This window comes from Perna viridis, chromosome 1 (genome assembly GCF_037379345.1).
Source record: "Perna viridis isolate PV_CMFRI_1.1 ecotype Kerala chromosome 1, ASM3737934v1, whole genome shotgun sequence".
NCBI classification, from domain to species: domain Eukaryota; kingdom Metazoa; phylum Mollusca; class Bivalvia; order Mytilida; family Mytilidae; genus Perna; species Perna viridis.
In genome coordinates, this window is record NC_142445.1 from 8114757 (window position 1) to 8142753 (window position 27997).

A 27997-nucleotide genomic window follows, 5' to 3' on the forward strand; every position below is an offset into this window, starting at 1 on the left:
CTGGATACAGCCTTCAAATTTTAACAGATTGCCTACAGTTTTGATCAAATTGTTGGATCCATTAAAAATTTTATAAAAGATTGACTATGACAGACATCCCTTGAGGGGAGACCTTTCTCTGTGGCCAATATGAGGGTTTTTTATGTGAGCATGTTCACGATAATGTTCCCATAGTTTATTGTCTTGATAGCATGACCATGTTCATTTTGAGGTTTTATGCTTTAAATACTATTCTATATACGAATGAGGCAATGGCAGGCACCTCATTTTTTTTCTCAATCTGGTCTGTGCTTGCTTCAAATATATTCATAATATCAAGAAAACATTTACTGGAAAGCTATTTAAATTTATTCTAAAGCATCTGTTATGCTGATATTTTTTGACTTCTTGTATAAGCAAAAAGTGGGGAAATTTTCTTGTTTGTTTTTTCATAGTGCATTTCAATTAACTTTGATCTATTAATATCTTACAAAGGCAAACTTTACTATCACTTTTATGGTGTAATTTTGGAGGTTATGAGAGATAAATACAATAAAAGAACTGCATTTGTTCTGCATGTGCCACCTTATACACAATATGCCTGATTCTTAGACAGAGAAGTACTTTAATGTCATGCCAGGTGGATGAAATCATTTAGAGTGGTCAGGTAGTTTTATATGTGGGCTGATACCTTTGTATCAATGACGGTATTTTTCTTTTCATCCAATGATTTTATGTTAGTCTTGAAAGACAACTTTGAATATATTTCAATCTGTAGTCATTGGTCACAACCACACTAGAATCAGTACCTAGTGCTGCCAGGTCCATTCAAACAAAGCAGTATTATAAAACATTGTGTTTATCAGGATAGAATGGCTTTATAATTTCCAAAGCGTAGAAGGTTATGGTTTTATGGTACTGTTATAAATACCTATTGTATTGGTTATAATATGTGTTATATAATGTTTATAGACTGATTAAAGTTCTGTTCAGTCCCCATTGAATTAATCTTGAAGGAATCATATTATTGATCTTTCCATCTCTATGAACTTTCACTATATCTAGATATATAGTGCATTTTAAGTATCAGAAAAATTGGAAAATGTTGAAATGATGGTTATATCTTTTAATACAAGTATTATAGATGTTGTTAATAGACAATTTGGGTTCACCATTTTCAGTGCTGACTATATCTAAAAAGGTTTTGTTTTTCCCTCTGCTGTGATAAAAACTAAGGATAAGGATAAAAATCCTGAACACCAGTTTCTTTGAGATTGTTTGTGATCTAGAACATGACATCTTTGATCTTATGTAATAATTGTTTACATTTTTCTTCTTTTTCAAAAAGTCATGAAAATTTACAGCTTGGTTTAGAACAACCATGTTTATTTTCTCAGCAGTAGACTGGTTTTTCTAGATGGCTACCTGTTTCAGGAGTAGTTTCACAACTACCCTGTAAAAAAGTTATTCACTCCGGCCTGCTAGGAGCTATGTCATTTGGTCAAAACATGATCTTAGATAACTTTAATTACATGCTGTGATACAGTAGCTGTTAACACTGTAAGCTATGACTGGATTGATGTAAATGAAATCAGTGGTTTACTGATACATATACATGGGAATGTTCCCAAAATGTCTAATCCCAGTATGGCTAATGAAATCGTGCTCGGAATGTCTAATGAAAAAAATAGTTGTATTCCCAAAATGTCTGAAAAGGAAAAGATAGTTATAAAAGAAACAAAGTGTAATATTTATGGAAAATATGAGCTTTTAATTATATTTTTTATCATTTTAGCCAAGCACCATTACCATTATCACTGTTGTTTAAGGTTTTTCAGTATGGTATAATTTGTCGCAGGTCTTTTGGCATGTACCTGTATATGATATTTATATTGCTGTTGTAGTATGCATAAAATATATGTTAAAATGAAAAGTACATACCCTATACAAAATATAGGTACAGAAGGGATTCTATTAATGTATCTTTAATGTTAAAATATCAGGTATTTTTTTTCCACAATTATTTTAGTAATTTTAATTAGCTACAAATCAATTTAAACAGAATCACAAAGTTGATTGAAATATAAATATTAGATTTACCTCTGCTTTTGTGGTTTGATTGAAGTATTTGTCTATGTGTACTTTTCAAACGATTATAAATAAATAAATTTTTTTCCAGTTAAGTCCAATAATTACAAAGAATTGATTATCAATGGAAAGATATTATTTTTCACAGCTAGACATTTTGTTATCATCAATGTGTTACAAATACCTAATATTTACAATTTACACAGGGATTATATTATTTAGATAACTATATTTGCCTTTCTAATGAAGCAATCAGTGATAAGTCACCTGTTCCTTTCAACTGATTATTGATTAATTAACTACCTTCATGTTGTTTATTTAATATGTTGACATGCTTGAGACTGAATGCTGTGTATTGTGATGACATTGTATATTCTGGTCATGATTATTCTGACATTTTGATGACAGTAGATGAACTTAACAGTGCATGTATTCATTCAATGTTTAATGGATTTATTTTCAAGGTTTGGAATATACTTCACACTTTTTATATTGATTCATGAGACATACGACTCATCCTTGATGAATCATTTACAATTGACTTTTACTGCATTAACTGTTTAAATTAGACTGCTATAATCATGATATTCCCATAGTGACCTGATTTTTCATGTCAGATTTTTTTTTCACTTTGCAAGAATATTTTTTGATTTTTGAAGAAACAGCTGTAACTGTGCTTCATAAGTTTTCTGTACCTAATAGATGTTGAAAGATTTCTTTAAAAAAAAATTCCCAAATTCTGGCCTTAGTTGATTTTCTAACTTCTACAATTAAGAGTTGCAGTAGTGTAATTACTGTTAAAGTACTATTGTTTGCGGGGTACCAATTTTTGTGGTTTTCTTGGGTAGACCAAACCACGAAATTTGGTTACCAATGAAAAGGAGATTTCCATTGATGTTTATACTGAAAACCTCAAAACCACAAATTCAAGAATCCACGAACTTGTATTTCATCCCTAATCCATGAAAATTTGTATCCAGGAATTAAAGTACTTTAACAGTAATCATTAATACTACACTAATAGTTTTTTCTGTATGTAAAAAACTGGTAGTTAAAGTATCTTATGACCATTCCTAGTATTGTTAGTTTTTTCTTATTTTGACTTTAAGCACATTATAGATGCTTTGTACAGAAGTGATGTACTCAGTATTAAGGTCAATGATTAACCTACACCTAGGGTTGACCTTACAGGGTGTCCTCATTATAATTGAAGTGATAATACATGTACATCATAATTACTGTTTTGTAAACATTGATTGATGACAAAGGCTTGTCAACAGCTGGTATCGGGTAACAACAACATATAACATCATTTCAGTGTTCAGGGTACAAGATTAAGTACAATTCATATGTTACTTGGCTGGTCCAGACATTGTCTTAAATTTTAGTCTCACATGCCATGGAACTAGCTGTATGTTATGAAGATCATGATTATTTAAGGCATTTTTCACAACAATAACATGTAGTTGGTGCTGAAAAATTCTTATGTAGATTTTTTTGTATTTTCAGACTGCCTCTTGTTGAAAATTTTGAAATTCCAGCCTGAGCCACCTACATGTATTGACCCCATTATTTTAAAAACTAATGGACTAATTTTGAATAAATGGTGAAATTGGATTGGAATTAAACAAGTGACATTACACAGTTGTGTGATCATAGGATAGTTTTAGTACAGTACAAGAGAACTTTTTTTTTATTCTCAGAACTTACAGCTTGGAAATCCATCAGATTCTGTTTAAATATAGAAGTCTGGATCATTAATGGTGTTGGTCACTTGGCTGTTTGTAATATGGACACAATGGGATCTTCACTAGTGCCTGTTACTCTTCAGCAGCATGGACACATCATTGAATCTACTAATCCTGTGGTAAGCCCCTATTGGTATAATTGACCTTTTTATGATCATACAATAATAAGAGGTAATGGCTAGTCTGACCACTTTTGCACCTGTGTTTACCTGACAGGTGAAAATTTACCTGTAATCAATGCATATCAGGTGTGCATACATGTAGTGATTATTTTGCAGTTGGATACATTTCGTGAATGTAAGTGATCAAGATGATTTTATATTTAGAAGGATAAAATGGATATGTGGTCTATGATATTAATTATTAAAGGTATTGTTTCTGGTTTGACATTTAAAGTTGTGCAATGATGTTATTAGCCTATGCTTTATTTTCTTAGAAAAATCAAAAACCCAAATTGACTTCAGTATATAAATCAAATGTGGGTTAAAATCAGTCAACAAAAAGTAAAAAGTGCATTTGTTTCATTAATCATTAACCACCTTTATAATGTATTAGTCAACTAGATTTTGGGGAGCATATTGTTTTTACTCCTTATCTTATTTTTTGTGGTCTTTTTTTTTCTTCAATTGCTTGAAATTGTCAGACCTTTTTCTTAGTGATTAACAGAGAAATGTCCAATTTCCCAAAATTATTATTAACACAGATTATTTTAATTTCATGAAACTTGGTATTCAAATATATTTTGATAAGACAAATATATTCCATCTTCAAATTGCAAGTGTAAAGAATTACTTTTATTCTTTCTTTGTATCTGGTTCCAGTTTGAAAGCATGTCTTTTATGATAACATACATGTCATCCTCTCACATTATTGGGGAGACTCCCACAAAATCAGCATACATGTTATCCTTCTCACATTATTGGGGAGACTCCTACAAAATCAACATGCATGTTATCCTTCTCACATTAATGGGGAGACTCCCACGGAATCAACATTCATACTATCCTTCTCACATTAGCAGAGAGACTCCCACAAAATCAAAATACATATTAACCTTCTCACATTTGTGGGGAGACTCCCAAAAAATCAATGAAAAATTTAGATTCTTCCACATAAAAGTTAAAAATCATTTGCAGGAGGTTTTAGGTTAAAATGACTTTATTTTCTGTGAAAATTACGAAATTTGCTTTTATGTAAAAATCTCCCATGTGAGACAGTACAAATGAGGGAGAATCTCTCACATGAACTGTTCAAAATAATTGGTACATATGATGAGCATTGCAGTAAAGATGGTCCTTATTCATCTTTTTTAAAAGATAACCTGGTAGTTGATGAGAGACTGATTTCAAAAAATGGTTTAAGACACGTTACCACCTATTTTTTCAAAGTTTGAAACAGTTATATCTATTTATAGTTGACTCCAAAGTGATACGTAGAAAGAAGATGTATTAACACTTTATTTCTATTCACTTTAGGTGATAAATGAGGAACATAAGTGAGTGTCCTTTGACATTATTTACATGTGAAACTAGTTGACAACATTACAAGGTTATGGGAATTGTTTACTTCTCACAGAATGGTATAATAACTGGTTTGATAATAGCTGTAGGGAAACCATGGATCTTTACTTTCTGAATATTACATGTACATGATAAAATACAATTTCATCTACAAGTTTATAATTCTGATGGAAAGTTGAGAAGTTACACCTTATACAAATGAATATCTAAACAGTTACATAGATATGTGAAAGAACAACAGCATAAGTTTTGTTGTATGACTGGTCAATTTCTCGAGACTTTTCCAAAGTTTTGCAACTTTGCTTTGTAATGTTTTGTTTTCAAAGCTAGGGACATTTGTTTTTTTTTTCAAATTTGGCTGTTAGATGCTATATTTTTGTATGAATTCTGCTATGATATGTTTTTTTTTTATGGTCATTTAGTTTCATTAATGTCACTAGCTGTCCATACTTTAAAGTTATAACAATGAACAATTAAGCTGGAGTAATCATTTAGTATTGTGGTTAACAGTGCAGGTTAACTTTCTGAACAATTTTCCTTTTATATAGAATATTATAATTAACTATTGGGAAAATGATCTGATTCATGTATCTATTGATCTTATACAAGTTCCAGCTGCCACCTGCAACATACCTTTATGTACCTGTATATAATAGTCAGTCACCTGTTCACATCAAAGCCAATACACTAAATTGTCAGATAAAAATCAGAAAGATCAATTGTAAAGCTTTACATTCACTGTTGGTCTATCAGAAAGTCTGTAATCACAGCTTGATTCAATGTAGGGTTGGAATAAAGTTGTCATATTGATATAAAGTTTATCAGAAATCACCCCCTGAAAAGTTTCAGTGATTGACATGATATCTATGTTTTCTCTATCACTTTATGACATTTTTAGTCCCCTACTGGCTTTAGCCAAAGGGGACTATGGATTTGCACTCCATCCATCAAAAAAATTTAAGTTTTCCACACTTTTTTTTAAACACTTGCAGATATTGAGCTGATTCTTGGTATGTGAGTCTACCTTGATGTTTAGGTTTCTTCTGCTTTACTTGTCTGAGTTGTGGCCCTTGAATTTACCAAAAAATTTTTTCACACGTTTTTTTGTAAACGCTTGCAGATATTGAGCTTTTAGATTTTGGTAGGTGAGTCTACCTTGATGAGTTACAGGTCAAATTTACATTTTGTTCTGCTGTGCTGATGTTTTACAAAGTTTCGAAATCGTGGTCATGTCCTCAGTTTGTCATTTATACTTGATCCAAGGTAGTATTTGGGTCAGTGATAAACAGCTGGTAAGGGACTATGTATTGTTTTACAATGCTCTTAGAATGCTTGTTAATATGAAAATTTTTGTTATTTGTAATAGAAATATGTCTGTAAGTTATTTTACTTTTAGAAGTTTTTAAAAATGTCACCACATCTAGAGATTTCTGTCATTGGTAAAATGTTATATACACATGTACATGTATTGGGTTCTGACTTTTCAATAAGAAGTTCTTGATATTAGTTGAGCAAGTGCTTGCATTCTTGACAGCTCTACATATAAAAGATATCACACTCCTAAATCATCATATTTTTATAACCCAATGCATATAAAGAAACAAACTGCAATAAGGATATTAAGTGTTTTACATTTAGGGGTTCAAAAGTAAAATTAGCCCCTGAATTTTTAGGGTTCCTGGCCTAATTTTAACATCTGTATTTTAGTGAACCAATTTAAATTAATTTGCTGTTCAAATAATTACTTTTATTTGATGATTGTCTTAATGGATGATGTTTCATGAGTCACTGAAACACATTTCTAGCTATTTATATAAGCCACACCCACAATAACTGGACTACTGTTATTGATCCCTGTGTATTGCATTTCTGAAAATAAAATAAAAATAACCAACTGGTGTTTGCCTTTGCAGACTCATTGATAGTGGATGAAATAAAATATGTCAAATAAGAGTAACAACAAAATTACCCAACCATAATCTGATCCATAATCAAGTCAAGTCCAAAATAAATCTGACAAAATAGATATTCACTAGAGCAGCTGGTCCTCCAATTGTCTTGACTTGGTATAGGCATTTCAAACCAAGTGGTTGGTTAAATCTAGGTTTTACAGTGTGCTAAACCTCCCTCTTCCATTTCAGCATGAATATACCACTGGTGATTAAATAACAGTTGCATGCTATTTGGAACTGTAATTTTGATATTTCATCGGCATTTAAAAGCATTCACCAGTCTCACATTTTCGAAATGAAGCTCTTTTGCGCTTTTCCAATGGAACATTCAATTCTTAAATAAATCTCTTTGTGGGATCTTCATGTCAATTTCATGTGAAGTCTCTCACACACTTTATTTGTTTCAGGTGGAAATCAGAACAAAATCACATGGAAATATTTTTACCTGTGCAGTTTTGTGAAAACTTCTTACTGGAAGTTTTGAACTTTGCCACCATTGTACTAGATGTTATGTACATGTATTTATATTTGTAGATGTGAAAGGAGAAGTAAGGAAGATGCTTGTTCTATACTGGTGGGCACCTTTTTTTCTGATTCTCCATGTCACAGGTTTATATTCCTGTGGAGGTATGAAATAATGTATTTAGGATTTTGAACACATGTACAGAGTGGTTTTTAAATAGACAGTTTTCATGTTAAAGGTGAATTCTATACTAAATGTGCCTTATCAAGTGAATGCAGGAAAAATTAGATCACTGTAAACTGAAAGTGTCGACTTTAACTTAGAATAGAACTGATGAGACCATGTTTCCATTACATGGATTTCTCTTAAGAAAATCAAAAAGAAAATTGGGGGCCACTTTGTTAATTTTGTTATCAGTAATGAAAAGTAACTGTATGAATTTAGAGCTGTACATAAATTGCTTTGCAACTTTTTCACAAGGTTTTTCGTAAAACGAAATTATACTACTTTTTTTTCAGTTTTGCGTCCAACTGATCCCTATGTTTTCATTGGACACAACCTGACAATGACTTGTAATATAACAGAACCTATACCAGAAACTTCAGCATCATTATTCTTCACCAAGTCTGATGTTACAATACCAAAGACTCACATACAGATTCTGAGTTCACGAAGTATTCTATTGAACAAACCAATGCTGTCTCCTCAGGATGAGGGAAACTATGTCTGCAAGCTGAAAAGAGCTGGTTCCTCTAAAGTAATAGTCATAGGAAACCAATTTGTAACTCTAGAGTGTAAGTACTCTTTTCTTTATTAATGGGAAAGATTTTGTCAGGTTTGTATTTTTTAGATCACTTGGCCGAAAGGCCATTTGAGCTATTGCCATCACTATGTGTCTGTCGTCGTTGTCCGTAAAGTTTTTCAAACATCTTCTCTGAAACTACTCTATAGATTGTAACCAAGCTTGCATTAATGTTCCTAAGTATATTTTTAACAATCCTTGTGTGGGGACTTTTGAACTTTCAAAAAACATGGCCACCATTACTAAAAATAGACCATGACAGTCAAATTGTAGAATTATGCAAATAACTCAAAAACAGTTGGGTTTAGCTAAAATCTGGCAGGGATTAAAATTGTTCAGCATGATGTGATTACCTACATGTACATGAATGCCAACATTTTCTGAAAGATCCATTGACAAATGAATGAGTCATGGGTCCTGAAATGGATTTTTTTTAATCTCTTAGATAACCTGTAGGATGGATTGTAACCAAACATTGCATGAATGTTTGTTAGGATATCCTTAACAATTTTTTATCTGTTGAAAACATAGCCATCACTAATAAAATTGATGACTTGTTGAAATAACTTGAAAACCAAATTGTTTAGCCTAATTTTCTAGGGCTGGAATTGATCAGCATGGTGAGACCGACCTATGTTGAAATTTTCATAAAGATCTGTTGTTCAGCGTAAGAGTAATTGCCCTTGAAGAGAAAAAAATGACAATCAGAGATTTATTTCATAATATGAAAACCAGGTGTATAATTAAGATATTCTGTATTGATTAAATGATTCTTGTGACAATAGTATGATTAGGTCAAGAATCCAGCTTTAGAAAGCTATAAAGACTATTTTGACCTGGTGAGCGATTCAGGCTCTCTAGAGCTTCTAGTTTTAAGGTAGGTTTTTGATATTTAACAATTGGATAGACCATCTCAATTATTTACTTATATAATACTTACATTTCAAAGTATTATTTCTTTGTCTAAAATAGAATGAAAACCACTGTTTATGTTGCAGATGAACCACAGAAAGTGGAATGGATATCCTGTTTGGTTTATAACTGGGAGAATATGACTTGCTCCTGGGAACTAGGTATCAACTATCTTCATCCACAAAACATGAACGTTACTCTTGTTTGGACTATAAGGTAATTACACCCTTGAAACTTAGTTGTAGGGGGTAAAAACTCATTTCGCTCCATATCTTTTTCAGCTGTTTTCTACCCCATCTAAATTCCTTAATAGATTTTGATCAAACTTCAAACAAAGAATTTACATAACATGAGCATTCCAAATTAAATTTATAGTTCCAAAGGAGGAGATAACTTATTTGTTCAGAAATGGTGGTGAATCATCTTAGTGACAGATAAGGGACATGTTCAGAAAGTCCTTTAATTCAACAGGGCTTATGATATTGTGAAAAGAATGAGTATTCAGATAAGGATGTCTGTGAGAAGAATTAGAATTATACTTCATATGGCTGTTGAGGAAAGATGCATTTGGCTCAGGATGTCTTTGAGAGGAATGAGTATTAGGCTCAGTAAATTTGTAAGAGGAATAAGTATTAGGCTCAGTAAATTTGTAAGAGGAATGAGTATTAGGCTCAGTAAATTTGTAAGAGGAATGAGTATTAGGCTCAGTATGTTTGATAGAGGAATGAGTATTAGGCTCAGTAAATTTGTAAGAGGAATAAGTATTAGGCTCAGTAAATTTGTAAGAGGAATGAGTATTAGGCTCAGTATGTTTGATAGAGGAATGAGTATTAGGCTCAGTAAGGTATGTCTGTAAGAGGAATGACTATATAGCTCAGTATATCTGCGAGAGGAATGTGTTTTGGGCACAGAATGTCTGAGAGGAATGGGTTTTGGGCACAGTATGTCTGTAAGAGGATTGAGTTTTGGGTGAAGTATGTTGGTAAGAGGAATGAGTTTTAGGCCCAGTATGTCTGTGAGTATTGAACTCAGTATTAGACTCAGCAGTATTTTGTGAGTATTCAATTCAAGATCAGACTCAAATATGGTATGTCTTTGTAAGGAATGAGCATTCAGCTCAATATGTCTGTGAAAGGAATTAGTATCAGGCTCAGTAGGGTATTTCTGTTAGATGAATGAGTATAAGGTTCAGCAGAAGGTTTGTTTGGGAGAGTAAAAAGTATAAGGCTAAGTATGTCTGTGGGAAGAATGGATATTAAGCTAAGTGTGTATGTTGGAAGAATGAGTACTGGTAAAAGGCTAGGTAAGTATGTGAGAAGAATGAATATAAGGCTCAGTATGTCTGTGGGAAGAATTAGTATGAGGCTAGGTAAGTATGTGGGAAGAATGAGTATAAGGCTCAGAATATCTGTGGGAAAAATGAGTATTAGGCTCGGTATGTCTGTGGGAAGAATGAGTATAAGGCTCAGTATGTCTGTGGGAAGAATGAGTATAAGGCTCAGTATGTCTGTGGGAAGAATTAGTATAAGGCTAGGTAAGTATATGGGAAGAATGAGTATAAGGCTCAGTATGTCTGTGGGAAGAATTAGTATAAGGCTCTGTTTGTCTGTGGGAAGAATGAATATAAGGCACAGTATGTCTGTGGAAGGAATGAGTATAAGGCTCTGTATGTCTGTGGGACGAATGAGTATTAGGCTAGCTATGTCTGTGGGAAGAATGAATATTAAGCTATGTGTGTCTATGGGAAGAATGAGTATAAGGCTCGGTATGTCTGTGGGAAGAATGAGTATAAGGCTCAGTATGTCTGTGGGAAGAATGAGTATAAGGCTCTGTATGTCTGTAGGAAGAATGAATATTTAGCTAAGTGTGTCTGTAGGAAGAATGAATATTTAGCTAAGTGTGTCTGTTGGAAGAATGAGTATTAGGCTCGGTATGCTGGTGAGTGTTCATCTCAGTACAGTGAAACCTGTTAAAATCAAACAGCAAAGGGATTGAAGGTTTTGTTTGGTTTAGACAGATATTTGGTTTTCTCTGTGTCACTTACAACCAGACAGTATGACAATGTCAGATTGTTTGCCTTAAGATACATTTATGAAGATTTTATTGAGAAAATTAGTCTGCTGATTAGACCGAAAGTTTACAAAACATTCTAATAAACTATTAAGAGGAACAGGTATTACGGAAGAAAAGAAAATAGATTGTCTAGCCCATTTATTATGGTTGCAAACTAAATTGGCAAAACATGACAGATAGTCAAGTAAGGAGAGGAAATGAAAAGATTGAAATGTTATTTAACTTTATAAGTAGAGAAATAAACTACACTTGCATAAAAAAAAACATTTCTTATTTATGATACTCCCTTCCTTTAGACAATTTAGATCAATTAAAATCATTTTTACAAAAGGTTAACTTTTTATTGATGTTTTAATTAACTAATTCATTCACCGAAAATGTACTTACCTGTTGATAGTTCATTATTACCAGGTGAGTAATTAATCGGCCCAAGTTATAATTTGGCTTTAGAGATGTCAATGATCAATTAACCAAATAATTAACTTTTGATTTGTAGGGGTCAGTTTATACAGGTGAAAATACTAATTAATTAAGTTAAGTGATACAGGAAGAGTTCGGAATTCAAAATTGACAGGATTTGGTTTTGACAAGTAAAATTACTACAGTTTGAATAGGAAATGCTATGGGACTTAGAAATTAGTTTGGTTCAGAGTGAAATTCTGTTTCCTCAGGGTTTGGTTTACACAGTTTTCACTGTATTAGACTCATTGTGTCTTACTTCTGATAAAATTTAGATATTCTGTGAATTTAAAAATGTTAGTAAGTTACAAAAACTAGTATTTGTATGGTTATTTACTCCAAGATTATAAAAACTAGTTACATTTTTTCTATCTTAGCTCCAAGGGTATCACAAATGAACAGTATGACTGTCCACATCAGGAAAAAGATTCCTGTTCTTGGAAAAACAAAGATGGACGCAATAGTTTCAAAGCAGGGAAGAATTATATTGTTGTTGTGCAGGTGATAAATAAAAAGACTGGGAATTTAACAACATCACCCTATTATACTATCTACACGGCTAAAATCGGTAAGAGATAATTTACATAAATGACATACAGATTTTATATCTCCAATGTCATCATTGAGTATTCTTTATCTATCAACTCCTGGCTTGTTTCCACCAAACTGTACAAACCTACTTTTGCTAATTATACCCCCCACTGAACACCTGGATGGTATATTAGAATAACATTGTCCATCTCTCTGTCCATCCGTCTGTCTGTCACACTGTCTGTCTGTCTGTATGTCCATCTGTTATTCTTTCTGTAAAAAAAATTGTCTCCCACATGCACTGAACAGATTGATTTTAAAAATGGTGTATGGGTTTCATAGATGGGGCATACACTTTGAGAGATTTTGGTTGCTGTCCAATACCAACTTCATGTACAAGTGGGGTATACTTAGCATGACAATGTGTGCAACTTCATGTTCAACTTCCAGTTTTGTATATTAATCATAACAAAACACTTTTACCATTAAATGGATTTTTAATAGAACACAGTCTTTGTTTCCTGTAATAGGGTTTGTAAGTCTCGTCTTGTTTCATTTTCCTTTCCAGAATTTCTGATGTAGAATGTTTTGAAATCTATAGACCAATCTTATTGTTTACTTCCAGAATCTCAAAAAGTTGCATTACAATTCAAAATTTTCTATTTTATGCTTTTCTTGACATTTTTATGATGTAAAACTGGATATTTGTAATTTTTAATTGTTATTTTTACACAAAAAGATGTTTTGCTTTTAAAACTTCACTCAACACTCAGTAAATGTCCAATTTCCATCATGTGCATTTGAATGGTAGATTAGGACCCAATCTCATGAAACAACATCGTCAGGTGACAAGACTTACATACCCTATGAAAAGTAACAGGAATCACAATAATTATATTAAATTGAAAAAAAAATATTGTACAGTCCAATGGCTACCAGTCTTCACTTTATTTTCCCAGAAAGTCTCAGTCCTTGTGATGTCATTCTTAATTACTGTGTTTATACCTATAGACTAAGATATTCCAAATACAGTCTACATTATTTGTTTTTATAAACCTATATGGTGAATATTTTCAGTGCAACCAGATAGTGTATCAAACTTACAGACATCTAACAACAGTACTTGTATAAATATACGCTGGACTCATAATAAACTCCAGTGGCATGGTATGGCATTCAAAGTTCAGTACATGTCAAAATGGGAGAATAACAAGTGGCAGGTACATAACTTATAACTATTTACTGATAATTTAATTTCAGATGTAACTTGCTTTCTGATTGGATAAAAAAAATTTCCATCATCTCATTGTCCTAATTTTGTTATGTGACTCTGATATCATCAACCTTTTTATGAAGATTTACTTGTTAAATTTTGATACTAAAATTAAATTATAAGAAATGACTGTTATATTTTTTTGGTCTATTTGGAATAACCTCAATGCCCATGGTGCACACTTGAAAATAACCTGCTATACAGGTTATTAAGTGTGCACACATGATTGGTGTCATTTCTTTATAGACTGAAAAACATAACAAAAGAACTAGAAGAAAAATTTGGTTGAGGTGATCACTTGAACTAAGAAATATAAGAGACAAACTGAAAATCAGAACATAAAAGAAAATGTACAAAACAGATTCTTCCAATGCAGGTTGAGCAAGTGCACATTCTGGGAAACATCTTCGATTTTTTTTCTCTTCATTTTTATGAATGGATCCAGGATTACAGGTATGGGAAGGTGGAAGGGGGGTGGGGAGGGTAAATAAATTATCAGATGGAGGTGTAATTTTTGAAAATCATGATATAATCATTTGGAATGCATTGTTTTTCCCCTCTGAATCTGCTTGTGATACTGATATTACCTGTACTTAGATATGAACCAACAAATTTACAACTTCGCTGTTAACACCTAACAATCTACTGATTTTACAGGAGGTACTGGTAGACAATGTCAGCTCTACAACTATATGTAATCTGATACCAAATACAGCATACACAGTAAAGGTATCCTGTAAACCCCTATTAGATGGATATTGGAGCGAAGAGCAGGGGACTACAGTTACATTGGATCAGGATGGTAAGTTCAACCTCTATTGGGGTCCCAAGCAGTTGGGGGGGGGGTGTAGTTACATTGGATCAGGATTATAAGTTCAACCATTGTTGGGTGGATACTGGAGTGCATAGCCAGAGAGGGGCTACAATTACCTTGGATCAGATGGTTTGTTAGACCTCTGTTGGTGGATACTGTAGTGTCTAGCAGGGGGCTCCAATTAAATTGGATCAGGATGGTAAGTTCAACCACTGTTGGGTGCATACTGGAGTGCTTGGCAAGAGGGGGCTACAATTACCTTGGATCAGGATGGTGTGTTAAACCTCTGTTGGTGGATATTGGAGTAAAGAGCAGGGGATTACAGGAGACTAGTTACATTGGATCAAAATGGTAACTTAGGATATCCAAACTCATGTTACAGTATATCACTGGGTCTACACTTGGTCTTAAGATAGATCATACCTATTACACTGAGCATTCTTTTCTGTCATCTTCAAAAATCATAGACGTACATACTTTCAATGAACTAATAATATTTAAAATGGTGTAAATTTTTATTTATAAATTATTTCAAAAGAGTTTTTGACCTTAAAAATTGTAAAATTATAAACATTAATTGTATAAAGCCTCTTTTAAGGGGAGACAGTTGGTGGGAAATTATTTTATAGGAATGTAATAGGAATTTTATTTTTTTTTTATTAATACAAGAAAAAGAGTTTGGTGACCTCCTATTTTCTTTTTGAAATATGAAAGCATGTCAGTTAAGTGTTCTTTATCTAAATGTAGAAGAAATTCTGTCTACCACTTTTTATCTCACCTGGCCAAAGGCCAAGTGAGCTATTGCCATCACTTGGCGTCCCTCGTCATCATCATCTGTCGTTAACAATTTTTCAAAACTCTTCTCCTCTCACATTACTTAACCAAATGAAACCAAACTTGGTGTGAATGTTCCTTGAAGTATCCTGCATAGAAAGAGTAATCAAGGGAAGAGATCTATGCGTAGAACTGATGTGGGGATTTTTGGTCCGTCAAAAAACATGGCCTCCATTACTAAAAAATAGAACATAGGGTTCAGACAGTAATTTTTTTCATATATCTCCAATACATTTCCTGAAAAAGTGAAATTCCCCGCTGAATCCATAAAAAAAATGCCTTCTTAAGCCTCAATTATCTCGAAATCATGATTGATGACCTATGTTTTTTACTTTTAAATCCTGAAATTTGTTTTTAAGATTGTTTTCTTGAAAAACTAGGTAAATTTATCTACTTGAATTATTAGGTATGATCTGCCTGCATCTTTGACATTCAATTGTACATTTGTAGTGCCTGGAGCTGCCCCAGAAATCCAACCTGGAGGTTTTGTAGAGAAACCCTGCATGTTTGACAGTTGTAGAAGTATCAAAGTTTACTGGAGGGTAAGGATGTCAGTTTAGTAGACAGTGTAATATATTCATTTGAATAATACCTTAACTGCTTTCTCTGAAATACAGCAAGTTATATGTTCACTTCAGGGAATAGAGTTATCTTCCCATGATCAAAAAACAATCACTTGATGAACCTCCTTAGCTAGTTAACAGGACAGTTGTCAAAATGATATAAACTCTCTATTAAACTTAGATTAAACTGTGATATGATTAAAAGTTTACATCGACTTGTCAGTTGTCCAGTTAACTGCCTGATTTTTTCTGCTCTGTAATTATTTAAACTTATGGAAGTTATTTAAATTTCTAATGGAACTTTAACATGATAAGTTGTATAATACCATTTTGAATATTTAGTCTAGCTCAATTTCCTTTTTCATCATTTGACCTAAGTGGGTAACTGTGTTCTTGGAACACACTTTTTTTAGTCTCTCCTGCAAAAATCTATTTCAGTTTTTAGTAAATTTATTTTCAGCCAATCTTTCATCGCTTAGCACATGGGAAGATTATCAACTACAGACTAACCGCCCGGGGATATGGTAACATTTCTCCCATTGTTGATGATACCGGTGGTAAGACATCAGGTCAGCTGAAGTTAATGACTGACAGAGACTACATCATTGATGTCAGAGGAGAAACAGAGATAGGATTATCACAACACAGTGCTAGTATTCTCATCCTAGCTATTGACAAAAGTATGTTTTTATACCTTCTATTTTTTAAGGGGTACAGATAGCTTTATCCAATGAAATATGATGAGTACACCCAAACACTTCAGAATGCCAAAATAAAAAAATAGCAAAGGACGCTTTCTGTTCATTTCCTACTTTGATTTAAGGTCAGTACAACATGCTGTTGAATGATATTGTAAAATTATTATGGTGCACTAATTTTCACTATTTTCATAGTTAACATGAAAGCATGAAAAATAGTACCTGCAGAATTGATTTTTAGCACTATACATCTCTTATTGTTTTTTAAATCCACGAAAATTGATACCTGCAAATATGTTCACTTGAAAGAATCTGCAAAAATTAATATATTTGCAGTAACTGAGTGAGGAGATCAGTAGTAAAACAAGACTTATTCCACTTCATTTTTACATGATTGTGATGCTTTGTACCATTGCTTTTCTTAAACTTGAACTATTAGTACTGTTTTTGTTTGTGTAAGATTAATTTAGAACAATAATTTGAGTTTATAGGAAAAGCCTTTGTTGCAGGTTCTGATACCACATAAACATGTTTAAGTGAAATTTGGAGTGTTAGCTTCCATCCTGTCTGTGTCTTACAAACCATTGCAGGAAGTTAATCACAATACTGGTGTACTTTATTTTCAGGACCCCCATATCCACGAAATTTTGTTTTGAAGGGGAAGGAGAATCCTCATGAACCAAAAAGTTATATTCTCAATATAGCATGGTCTGAACCAGAAACCACTCAAGAGATTTTAGGTTATACTCTCTTCTGGTGTAATGGTACTAAGGAGGATTTTGATTGCCTGGTGAGTTTTCTATACTCTGGACATTTACTTGTCTGGTGAGTTTTCTTTACTATAGACATTTTATAAAACGTGTTTGATAAGTTTTCTATGCTACAGACAGAGAGGTCACTTAGTGTAGCAACTCTGTCTTCCATATCGAATACTTGATATAGTTATTGTAAATTGGGTTGATGTGTTAAAGTTTGAATTTTTACACTTTGTTCAATGTTCCTATCTGAATCATTTTGTTGTAACTATATCAACCTCTTGATCCACCTTTTTCATCTTCCTGTGCAATAGATCATTTTGTGCTTTTTGTCTCTTTTTTATGCACATGACAGTTACGGGTCTATTGACATAAAAATTTCAAATTTTGTATAAAGATTTTATGTTAAGTTTTCTGATTGGGTTATTTAAACATGAATCACTTGTTCTGGTCCTTTGTCACTTGTATTGATGGTATGTAGTTACATTAGCATCACTTCTTCACAGTTCTATAGTTTTTATGTATATGCCCCTAAAGTCACAGTCTATTTTACATTATAGCACCATCACTTTGTTATACTTCCTGATACACAAACAAACTATGCCTGAGCAATCTGTTCACTTAGGTGGTGTCAAAAGGTTGAATTGATATTATAGATTTCCATGATATATAGAATTTATAACAATATCACCTTCAATCAAGTTTTGAATAACATCATCCATTAGTGATGGATGAGACATGTCTTATTTGTAATATTCATTACTTTTACACATCCATTTGATTTCAGGAGCCTTTATCTTGGGCTGTTGTTGTTGGAAAACAAAAGGAGTTTATGATCAATCGGACTGTTAGTCAAATTGAATTGTTGAAAAACTTGCAATTTGGAATTTCTATGGAAACCAAACATATAACAGGGGAGACAGTCAGTAGTGGTATCCTGTGGAATGAATGTATTATATACGATAAAAGTAAGTGTCTCAGAGATTGCCATTATTTCAGCGTGTGGTAAAAAGGATACAAAAATCTCCCATTTTATATGACAGTACCTAAATATTACACCATAGAAGTGTACATTGATGTTGTTAATTCTACATATATTTTTAACTGTTTATTTTAGTAAATTCAAACACAAGTTTTCTTCATTTAGAGAAATACATATTTTTTTTTTCACAAATCTGCAATTTATAAATTGGAAGAACGTTTGACGTCTGGATTTTATTTGTGACATCTAAAACCATGGATATCCAGTTACGACATTAAATTGTTTTCATTTTGTATTTGTTGGCATTTTTGGGTTTTTTTATCTTTCAGGATATTAAGTCACTGATCCATGCCTGGAACTTCCCTACTGTTTCTTAGATCTACACAAAAAATAGTCCAATTTTAATGTCTTTTATATAGTTCAATACCTCTTTTATAACCAGTAAATATGTTTCTGGCAATTGTTCAGCTCAATGATATTCTATTATTTCTGCAAAATAAAATTAAGATCAAATCAACTGAGGGACTCCTTTTCGGCCTTGAAAGATATTTAGTAATAAGTTTGCTTCTAGGAAATTCAATTCTTGCAGTTTTGTGTCAAGGACAATTTAATGTATTAAGCATTTTCTATTTAACACCCTTATAAGTCAAAATCTTCATCATTTCATTTATATTTTATGATTATAAACAGGAAGTGAATAGGAGTGATTTTAACCAAGTAAAATTTGCGGGAAAATTCCAATTAATAAAAAGTGTCTACTTTTGTAAAATCTTCTGTTCATATAGGAAATTATTTACATAAGGTGAAATTGGTTTTATTTGAGTATACTAACAGTGGAGGATAAATAATCAGGAAAAAAAGTTTTTGAATGTAAATGTAAATTAACTTTTGGACAGGCTTACAAACTGGGAAAAAGGTGAAATGGATATTTTATTTTACATCATGTAATCTTTGAAAGTTTGTTCGTGCTACAATTTTCACTAGAATCCACAGCACTTTGACTTTATTTGGAACTGACAAAGAAGGTTATCCCTTTGATATATACTGTAGATTCATTTACATACTGTACTTGGGAAACTAGACATTTTTTATCATGTAAACAAACAAACGAAGTGAGAAAAATTATTGTACTCTTCTTCTTACAATGATTGTATTATTATCTTTTTTTCCAGAACCACTTTCGATACCTAAGAATGTAAGAGCTTTGTCACTTGCAAATGAAAACAGTATCTTGGTTGAATGGGACAAGTTAATATGCTCTGATGTTAATAAGTTTCATGTGTACTATTGTGAAGCCACAGATGGTCAAAACTGTACTAGTAAGTACATTTGTAGGCCAAGGTTGTTTGTAGGTCAGACTGCTAAATTTGTTGACACCTATGCAAAGAACACTTTTACTGGAAGAATAAATAGTAGGATTTTGGTGAAGAAAAAATACAATGCACTTTATATATGTTAATTCTGAATTGTATCATATTTGAAACACTGAAAAATATATAAGATTAATTTGAGAAAGGGAACAGTTGTGAATGTGATTAAGTTAGGCAGTTAAATAAATTTTCAGTCCCCAAAAAGTCAGATCCAGTTTTGAGTTAGTTTTATGGAGGTACAGGTTGGTCTTCATGAAATCAGTTTGCTGCAGGATACAAATAAACCACATGAATTGAGTTCTGCCACACTAAAGTCTTCCAAAACAATTGAAGTTAAGGTCTTTTGTTTTACATCTTAGAGTGGGGTTACCATGTCAATAGTCATTAAATCTATTTTTTCTAACTAATGAAATCTTTTAAATCAGGCAGAGTCGTTCATGTACCTAGCTATCAGACAAGGGCAAAACTATCTGAGTTATCACCAGAGGTAACATACAGATTTTGGGTCCAGGCTTTCTCAGTCAATGGACAAGGTCCAGAATCTGATGCTGTGTATGCCACTATCCCAGTAACAGGTAGGTCAATATAAAGAATTCTCTTTTGCCAACAATTTATATAGTGAAATTACGGTATTATGTATTTAGACATTGTAAACGAGGTGATGTATAGATATAGATTTTCTTGGGAATTTATTTGAAATAGCCCCAAATTACATTGTTTGCTGATGCTCGAAAAAAAAAATGCATTTGTCAGTTTAAAGGTAGCATTAGTGTTAAATCAATTTAAATTTAGTTATCCATGTTTAGCAGTTAAAATTTTGAAATAAAGATGATTTTATATGTAGAAAAAATTGCAGCAGAACAAGAAACAACAAGTAACAATGGAATGAGATGTTTTCACCTCATTGCATTTTAATTGATCTTTTTTTTAAAATGATAATAAAAAAATGCATTTTGTGACCATTGTGCAATGAAATGATTGGCTATTATAGGCATGTCACTGACAACAGAGGAGATAGCTTGGATAGTTATTGGTTGTGGTATTTTGGTGCTTATGTCATTGGTGGGACTCATATTTGTCGTCAGGTTTGTAGAAACAGAATAAATATATTTATATATAGGTGTTGTGTATTTTATATTAAGCTGTTATCCTCCTTTTTCACATGCCCATCTTCTGACAGTCATTTGATGATAAATTGCTGATTATCTACACATCTTAACAGTACTCAAAAACATTTTAATGAATTTAAAATGTATTTTGGTAAAATGTCTTTTGTGTGGAAGGAAACATCCTTTCATTTTTTTAGTTTTAGAGTTGATGAGGGCATTTCATGACTTAAAAAGCAGCTGTTTATTATACACATTGCAAAGAGGGATACCTAGTGATCATGCTGTTGTTCTGTTCACCATTTTGTCCAACCCTAGGTTGAAATCTGTGAGGCCTCTTAAACTACAAAATGTAATTTGATGAACCTGTCATAAATTCTTTATCACATGATGCCATTGTGCACCTTCTATTTTGTTTTTCCATCTGAATGACTTAATTATGTCATTTCCCATATGGCTTTTAGGAAAGGGGCTGGAGTTATCACCTAATGAGATTTGCTCCCACTTTTCTAGTTTACTTTCAAAGATTATCACATTCTTCTGAATAAATGTGAAGATAATCTCTGAAAATTATAGCTGGTGAACAAGAGAGATAATGTGAAAAGTATACCATTTATTAGACTTAAACTGCTTAAATTTTGTTGTAATTTGGAGTTTAAGTTCTGTAATGTTGATCAACATAAATATTTTTCATGTTTGTATAGAACAGAGGTAAGAGAATGCTTAAGAGGTCTACGCTTATCACTTTACTTTCTTCATTCTTGTTTTGAATAATTTTGTTTTGCTGTGGGAAAAATTATATATTTATGTTGGGGTAATTATTTGCACAATTTTTGTGTTATCTTTTTATATTCTTTTAAGAGAAAAATATCTTCATTAAGTGTCATTACAAAATGATTGTTTGTTTTCATTTGAATCACACTTCCTTGAGGGTGACAGATTATCATGACCCGTGCATGAACTTTCTACTGAGGTCAGTGGAAACAAAACCAGTTGATTTATCTCCCCTACCCAATCTAAAGATAGCACCATGGCAACGAATGACAGATTTGTTATAAATAGTATAAAATAAATATTTACTTTTAACTTTGAAACTTTATGTGATATCACCTTCCTGATTTACAAAATGAGCAAAAATAGACTTGATAGATATTGATTTCCTAGATATATTTTTCCTATTACAGAAGATGTGCTGTGGAGGTGAAGGAGACATTCAAACCTTATGATATAGACATGCCAAATGTACCCTTACCACCTATTGTAAGTCTTCTTGAATTTAAGGCTTTTCATGACAAAACTCCCAATGGATCTGCCTGAGATCAGGGAATGTAATTGTAAAGAAAAACATTATAAAATTGGAAGGCTCCTGAAACTATTTCACTTTTAAACTTTATATATGTGGTAAACTTGGAAGGCTACTGAAACTATTTCACTTTTAAACTTTATATATGTGGTAAACTTGGAAGGCTCCTGAAACTATTTCACTTTTAACCTTTATATATGTGGTAAACTTGGAAGGCTCCTGAAACTATTTCACTTTTAAACTTTATATATGTGGTAAACTTGGAAGGCTCCTGAAACTATTTCACTTTTAACCTTTATATATGTGGTAGACTTGGAAGGCTTCTGAAACTATTTCACTTTTAAACTTTATACATGTAAGCTTTTTGAATAGTATGTTTAATTACCAATGTTTTATAACATAATAAATTGAGTGGTTTTGTGCTTTTGAAAAAAGCTGATATATTTTAAGAGCTTTAACCACCTTTTTCAATTTATTAGTCTGCTGTAGTAGTTATATGTAGCTTTTGTGTTTGAGCTTATTTTCAACTAACAAAACCAGCCAAAGTTTTTTTTTTTTTCATTTCTACTAACAAAACCAGCCAACGGGTTTTTTCATTTCTACCAACAAAACCAGCCAACAGTTTTTTTCATTTCTACTAACAAAACCAGCCAGCGGTTTTTTTTTTCATTTCTACCAATAAAACTGGCTACTATTTTAACTTACCAGAAATTTAGACCCCTGTTAATATAAAAGACCTCCTATAATGGGCATTTTTTTTTCTCAAAATTGATAACGTTCATTAAACAGAAGAATTTTCCAATAAATTTTGGCAGGATGGGGCTTGCTAGTGTAAAAAAGGCTTTTACATTTTGGAAAATACCACAACTAAGAGGAAAATGGCATATTTTTTATGCACATACCCTGGCAGCTGTAAAAGTGACTTAAATCTAAAAATTGTTTAAAATACACTGGCTAACAACCAATTAGAATCCAGGATTCTTATATAAGCTGTAATTAAATGAAGAAAAAAAAATAACTCCATCGTAGTTTTTCATGGCTTTTTTGTACTTCATGACATTGTTTTTACAGCCTATGATCAGACCAGATTCATCCATATCCAAAACCCCTGACTCTGAGGATGATCCCATCTATTCCAAGATACCTGAACTACCATCACCGACACCATCTGATTACATTATTCAACCAGATGCACCTCTCATCAGCCAAACAGAAAAAGTAAAATTTTTTGTTTTTATCATAACCCTGTCTCTGGGTACTTCATCAATCTGTGTGTAAAAAATCTTTAATGATTATAGAGTATTTTAGTAGGACACATCTTTTCATTTTTTTAATGGTTTTTCATTTCGTGTGTTTTTTTTTTAATCTGTATTATTGGAAATAGGGGTTCAATTAAAACTAGAATAATAGGATTATTAACTGGAAAGAGTGAATAACCGAAATATTATCACGAGTGCCTAAGAACGCCTAGATTTGATGACTGTGTGGAACTCGTTCCGTACACAAGTTAAGTCCTTAAGCATTCTTTGTATGAGTGATCATATTTTGGTTATTCACGATAACTAATTGATTATCCTATTTATTATATAAATTGTCTTCATAATTTATCGATATTTTCAACATGAATTTTAAATTCTGTGATTGGTGGATTGATATCATGACTTTTTTGGGGGGAGAAAGTCTGAGAGTGTAATTACCGAATTTATTTCACAGTGTGAATTATTAAAATTTATTACATTTGGAACATTCAGTAAATCACTGCTATCTATGTAATTAATGAACTTCCTTACTGGGTTACTTCAAATAGTTTTGAGTTTTAGTATGCAGTTAAAACTACATGGATATAATTTATACTAACTACTTGTTATATCCACATGATTTTAAATGCAATCACATTTTGTTTTGGTGGACATAAATTATGAACAAAGTAATCTGAACTTTTTTTTTTCATTTTGTACAATTTTCCTTTGCAGCTGTACGACAGGATAGGAAGAATGTTTAAACAACAAGATGGAAGTGGAAATAGCAGTGGCCAGGGTTCTACACCTTCTCTTTTCTCAAGGTTCAATCTAGGTAGAAATAGTATGGACTCTCGTGGATCACATTATCAAGACAATAAATATCTAGGTACTGTACGACCAAGGCCAAAAAGACCATGTCCTACTGGTAGTGTTGATATGATATCAAGTGATGTGTCTCCATATAGCTGTGTTGATATAGTTTGTCCCAATTCTGAGAAAATTCTACGGAAACAAACGTTTATTACAACGGAGAAGCCATGCCATAGTGTAGGAAGCATGGCTGATGACCCTGACTACATGCCTAATAGGCCCAATAACCTCTCTGTCGTCCCTGACGACTCAAACTATATGCTGAATAGGCCCAATAATCTCTCTGCCATCCTAGATAAAAATCATATGGGTACCTCTTCAACAGACAGTGGATCTAGAGAACATTTTAATATACAATTACCGTTAGACAGAAGAAAACCAGATTTGTATAATGACACTATTACTAGCTGTGCTTCAAATGAGGTAAACTCTGATAGTGGGCAAACTCGAGACTCTAACAGTGAACAAACACATGACTTTAATAGTGGACACACAAACGACTCTTTTTTTGGACAAACAAATGACTCTCCTTTTGGGCAGACAAATGACTCGTACTGTGGACAGACACTTGACTCTAATAATGGGCAAACACATGAATCTAGCAGTGAAGTGACACAAGATTCTAACTATCTTTCTGAGGATAAAATCTCATCTTATGTTCAGGAGGCTGAAGTGTGTGGCATAAGCAATCCAGTGTTATCACCACCTCAATTAATTGACGGGTATGTTCAGGAAACACAGCTCAAATGTCCTAATAATAATGACATAAAAATAGTCAATGGTTACATACATACACAAAATATTCATGAGGTACTTCCTGATTCAAATGATGTCAGCAATAAAAGGGAAGTAACCTACAGAAAGGCACTGAATATGAAACCCGGACCAAGGCCTGTCAGCGAGGTGGTCCAGGTTCCTCCACACTTTTATGGCTCTCTGTCTCTGTTAGATTCAGGGGATGCTACTGAGTTGTGATTCTAGTCATTTGAATGGTTGCTAGGCAACTAAGTTTTTTGTAACTGGTCAAAAGTGCTATATTATAGCTGTTAACAAGATGGTTTGAAACACAAGTATATTCTTAAATGTTCATAAAAGATCATTTTATTTGCACAGAAAAAAATCATGAAATTTGTAAATTTGTTTTCATTATCATTAACTAAAAGAACATGTTTACATATATGAGGAATTGGATATACATATTTAATTAAATGATTATCTTAGAAATATTGTACGTGCTTGACCCTGTACACATTTACATACATGTATGAATCGTTCAATCTAAATTTTGGTCATGTACGTATTAAAATGTTCAACTGTAAATTCTTGTTTACATTGGAGAGTATGTTGAAACCTGTGTATACTGATGGAGTTTGGTTTACCCAGGTTTAAAATACAGATAAAAGGGTATGAAAGGACATGAAAAGGTGCCAGGTTTAGACATGTTTTCACTTTATCCAGACTTCAGTTTAGACAGGTTTTCCCTTATTAAGTGTTCAGTTTAGACAGGTTTTCACTTTATCCAGTTTGGTTTAGACACGTTTTCTCTTTATCCAGAGTTCAGTTTAGACATGTTTTCACTTTATCCAGAGATCAGTTTAGACAGGTTTTCCCTTATTAAGTGTTCAGTTTAGACAGGTTTTCCCTTATTAAGTGTTCAGTTTAGACAGGTTTTCACTTTATCTAGAGTTCGGTTTAGACAGGTTTTCACTTTATCCAGAGTTCAGTTTAGACAGGTTTTCCCTTATTAAGTGTTCAGTATAGACAGGTTTCACTTTATACAGCTGCTTTAGCTCAAAAATGGAAATTTTTGTTATCTTTATGTAATTGTGTTATTGTTTTATTCAGTTGCATAACAATACTTGTTATGTCAATTGCATCAGACTTTCTTTGTTTTAATGTGATAACTACTGTGTTATTATGTGTCAGTATTAAACAGTTATGGTTCTATCATCCAATCAAATTTGTTTGTTTTGATAATTTCTCTCTATGTCTAAATGTTACAGTTCAAACCTATTTTATGTTTAATAAAGAAATTAATGAAACATAAGTACAGATATATATCTGTGAAACCATCTCTGAAATAATTATAGTTCAAAATTAATTTCAGGTCTGTAAGTTCACCAGTGTTAATTGAACAAGACAATAAAAAAGTATCAGTTATACTGATACAAAAAAGTAATATCTCTTTATATTTAAGATTGAATGAATTTCTGTAGAGAGATTATGTACACTGTGATAGTGTTGTTATAGTGTCTTCAATGAGATTAACCATGATACAAGTCATATTTTTGGTTCCTTGACTAATTTATAAATACATGTGTTTTAAAGCATGGTGAAATAATTTGTTTGTCTCTCACAATTAACTCAGTCTTTCATGAACTAAAATTCCTTGCTTATCAAAAGTTATGAATTTTGAGAAATGTCAAAATCAACTTAATTATTTCAGCCAAAGTATCTTGTTCTTACCTATTTATAGCATACCCCACTTTACATCTATAGATATTACTCCAGACCTGTTTGTCTGACAGCATAGCCCACTTTACATCTATAGATATTACTCCAGACCTGTTTGTCTGACAGCATAGCCCACTTTACATCTATAGATATTACTCCAGACTTATGTTTGTCTGGTTACTTATTTAAGTTATAGCTGTACACAATCCATGGTCAGAGTAGATTCTATTCCTACTCTGGTCTTGTAGATGATTTTTTTCCCATATTTTTCTATTTAGATATGTTTAATAATATGAAAAGATGGAAATAATACAACTTTCAAGGGAATATTTTAAATGCATGTGGTATCAAGTAAATGAGTGTACAATTGTCCATATCTGAATGTGAATTATAGTATGACAATACACACCAATATTTTTGTAAAAAGTTTTAAGTGTAAGATGTGTTGCATTATTAGATATGACATCACAATTTTACACTTATGATTTTAATGAAGTTGCCTGCTGATAATAATAAGTGGCTGCTTTCATTTGCCATGTAAACTGTCTGTAGGAATATTCAGTAAAAATCATTATACTTCTGCATTAGGGACTTCAAAGTGCTTATTCTGTGTTGTGACATTGTGTTGTAGAAACTATGGTTGTGAGAATGGGTATTTATTCTCTTTATATAATGGTTGTGATTTATCAGATATTCAAGTGCATGCTTCTTACTGTCTTTTGTCAAATATTTATATTTACAACATGTAAATTTTCATTTACAATAGTAACATTCCAGAAATGCTTTAATCATGTAGATTTCTTTTATTGAAGTTTAATTTCATTATTTACATCAGAACTGAAAACTTTGTTCAATATTTATATTTTACATTTTTTTAGATCTGAGAAAAAAAATCATAAATTTTAGCCATTCATTACCATAGTGAGATTTTGTTATTTGTCATTTGATTTAGTTATGAATATTGTTTTTTATGTTTATTGCAATTTCATTTATGAAACAGCAAATAAAGATATTAATATTAATGACTTGTTCTTTAGAAGTCAGCACCTGATTATAGAGAATAAAATGTCAGTCAAATGCTGCACGGTCAGCAATTTTTATACCCTTTACTTGCAAAGTGGGGGGTATATATAGCGAATTGGGTGTCCCTCCTACCCTTACTATCTTCCATACACAGAGGGTTATTCCACCTATAAAACTGAATGGA

General features: G+C 32.3%; 1 protein-coding gene across 3 annotated transcripts; it reads left to right on the forward strand.

Annotated features, from left to right (window-relative positions):
• Nucleotides 1–3794: 3794 nt before the first annotated feature.
• LOC148627083 (interleukin-6 receptor subunit beta-like) lies at nucleotides 3795–27812 on the forward strand. 3 transcript variants are annotated; one of them, XR_015919670.1, is made up of 18 exons: nucleotides 3795–3934; nucleotides 7822–7914; nucleotides 8269–8544; nucleotides 9551–9680; nucleotides 12374–12564; nucleotides 13605–13747; nucleotides 14458–14602; nucleotides 15899–15990; nucleotides 16472–16691; nucleotides 17336–17499; nucleotides 18252–18432; nucleotides 19619–19765; nucleotides 20242–20391; nucleotides 20808–20901; nucleotides 22107–22182; nucleotides 23297–23443; nucleotides 24199–25939; nucleotides 25972–27812. XR_015919670.1 is itself a non-coding variant. In XM_088566941.1 (17 exons), the coding sequence occupies exons 2-17, from the start codon at nucleotides 7845–7847 to the stop codon at nucleotides 25309–25311; spliced, it is 3339 nt and encodes a 1112-aa protein (XP_088423067.1). In that variant the 5' UTR covers nucleotides 3795–3934; nucleotides 7822–7844; the 3' UTR covers nucleotides 25312–27812. The 3 variants fall into 3 exon arrangements, 2 of the variants coding, with proteins under 2 accessions (XP_088423067.1, XP_088423070.1); XM_088566941.1 differs by having other exon boundaries at nucleotides 24199–27812; XM_088566944.1 differs by lacking the exon at nucleotides 3795–3934 and adding an exon at nucleotides 4095–4112 and having other exon boundaries at nucleotides 24199–27812.
• Nucleotides 27813–27997: the final 185 nt, after the last annotated feature.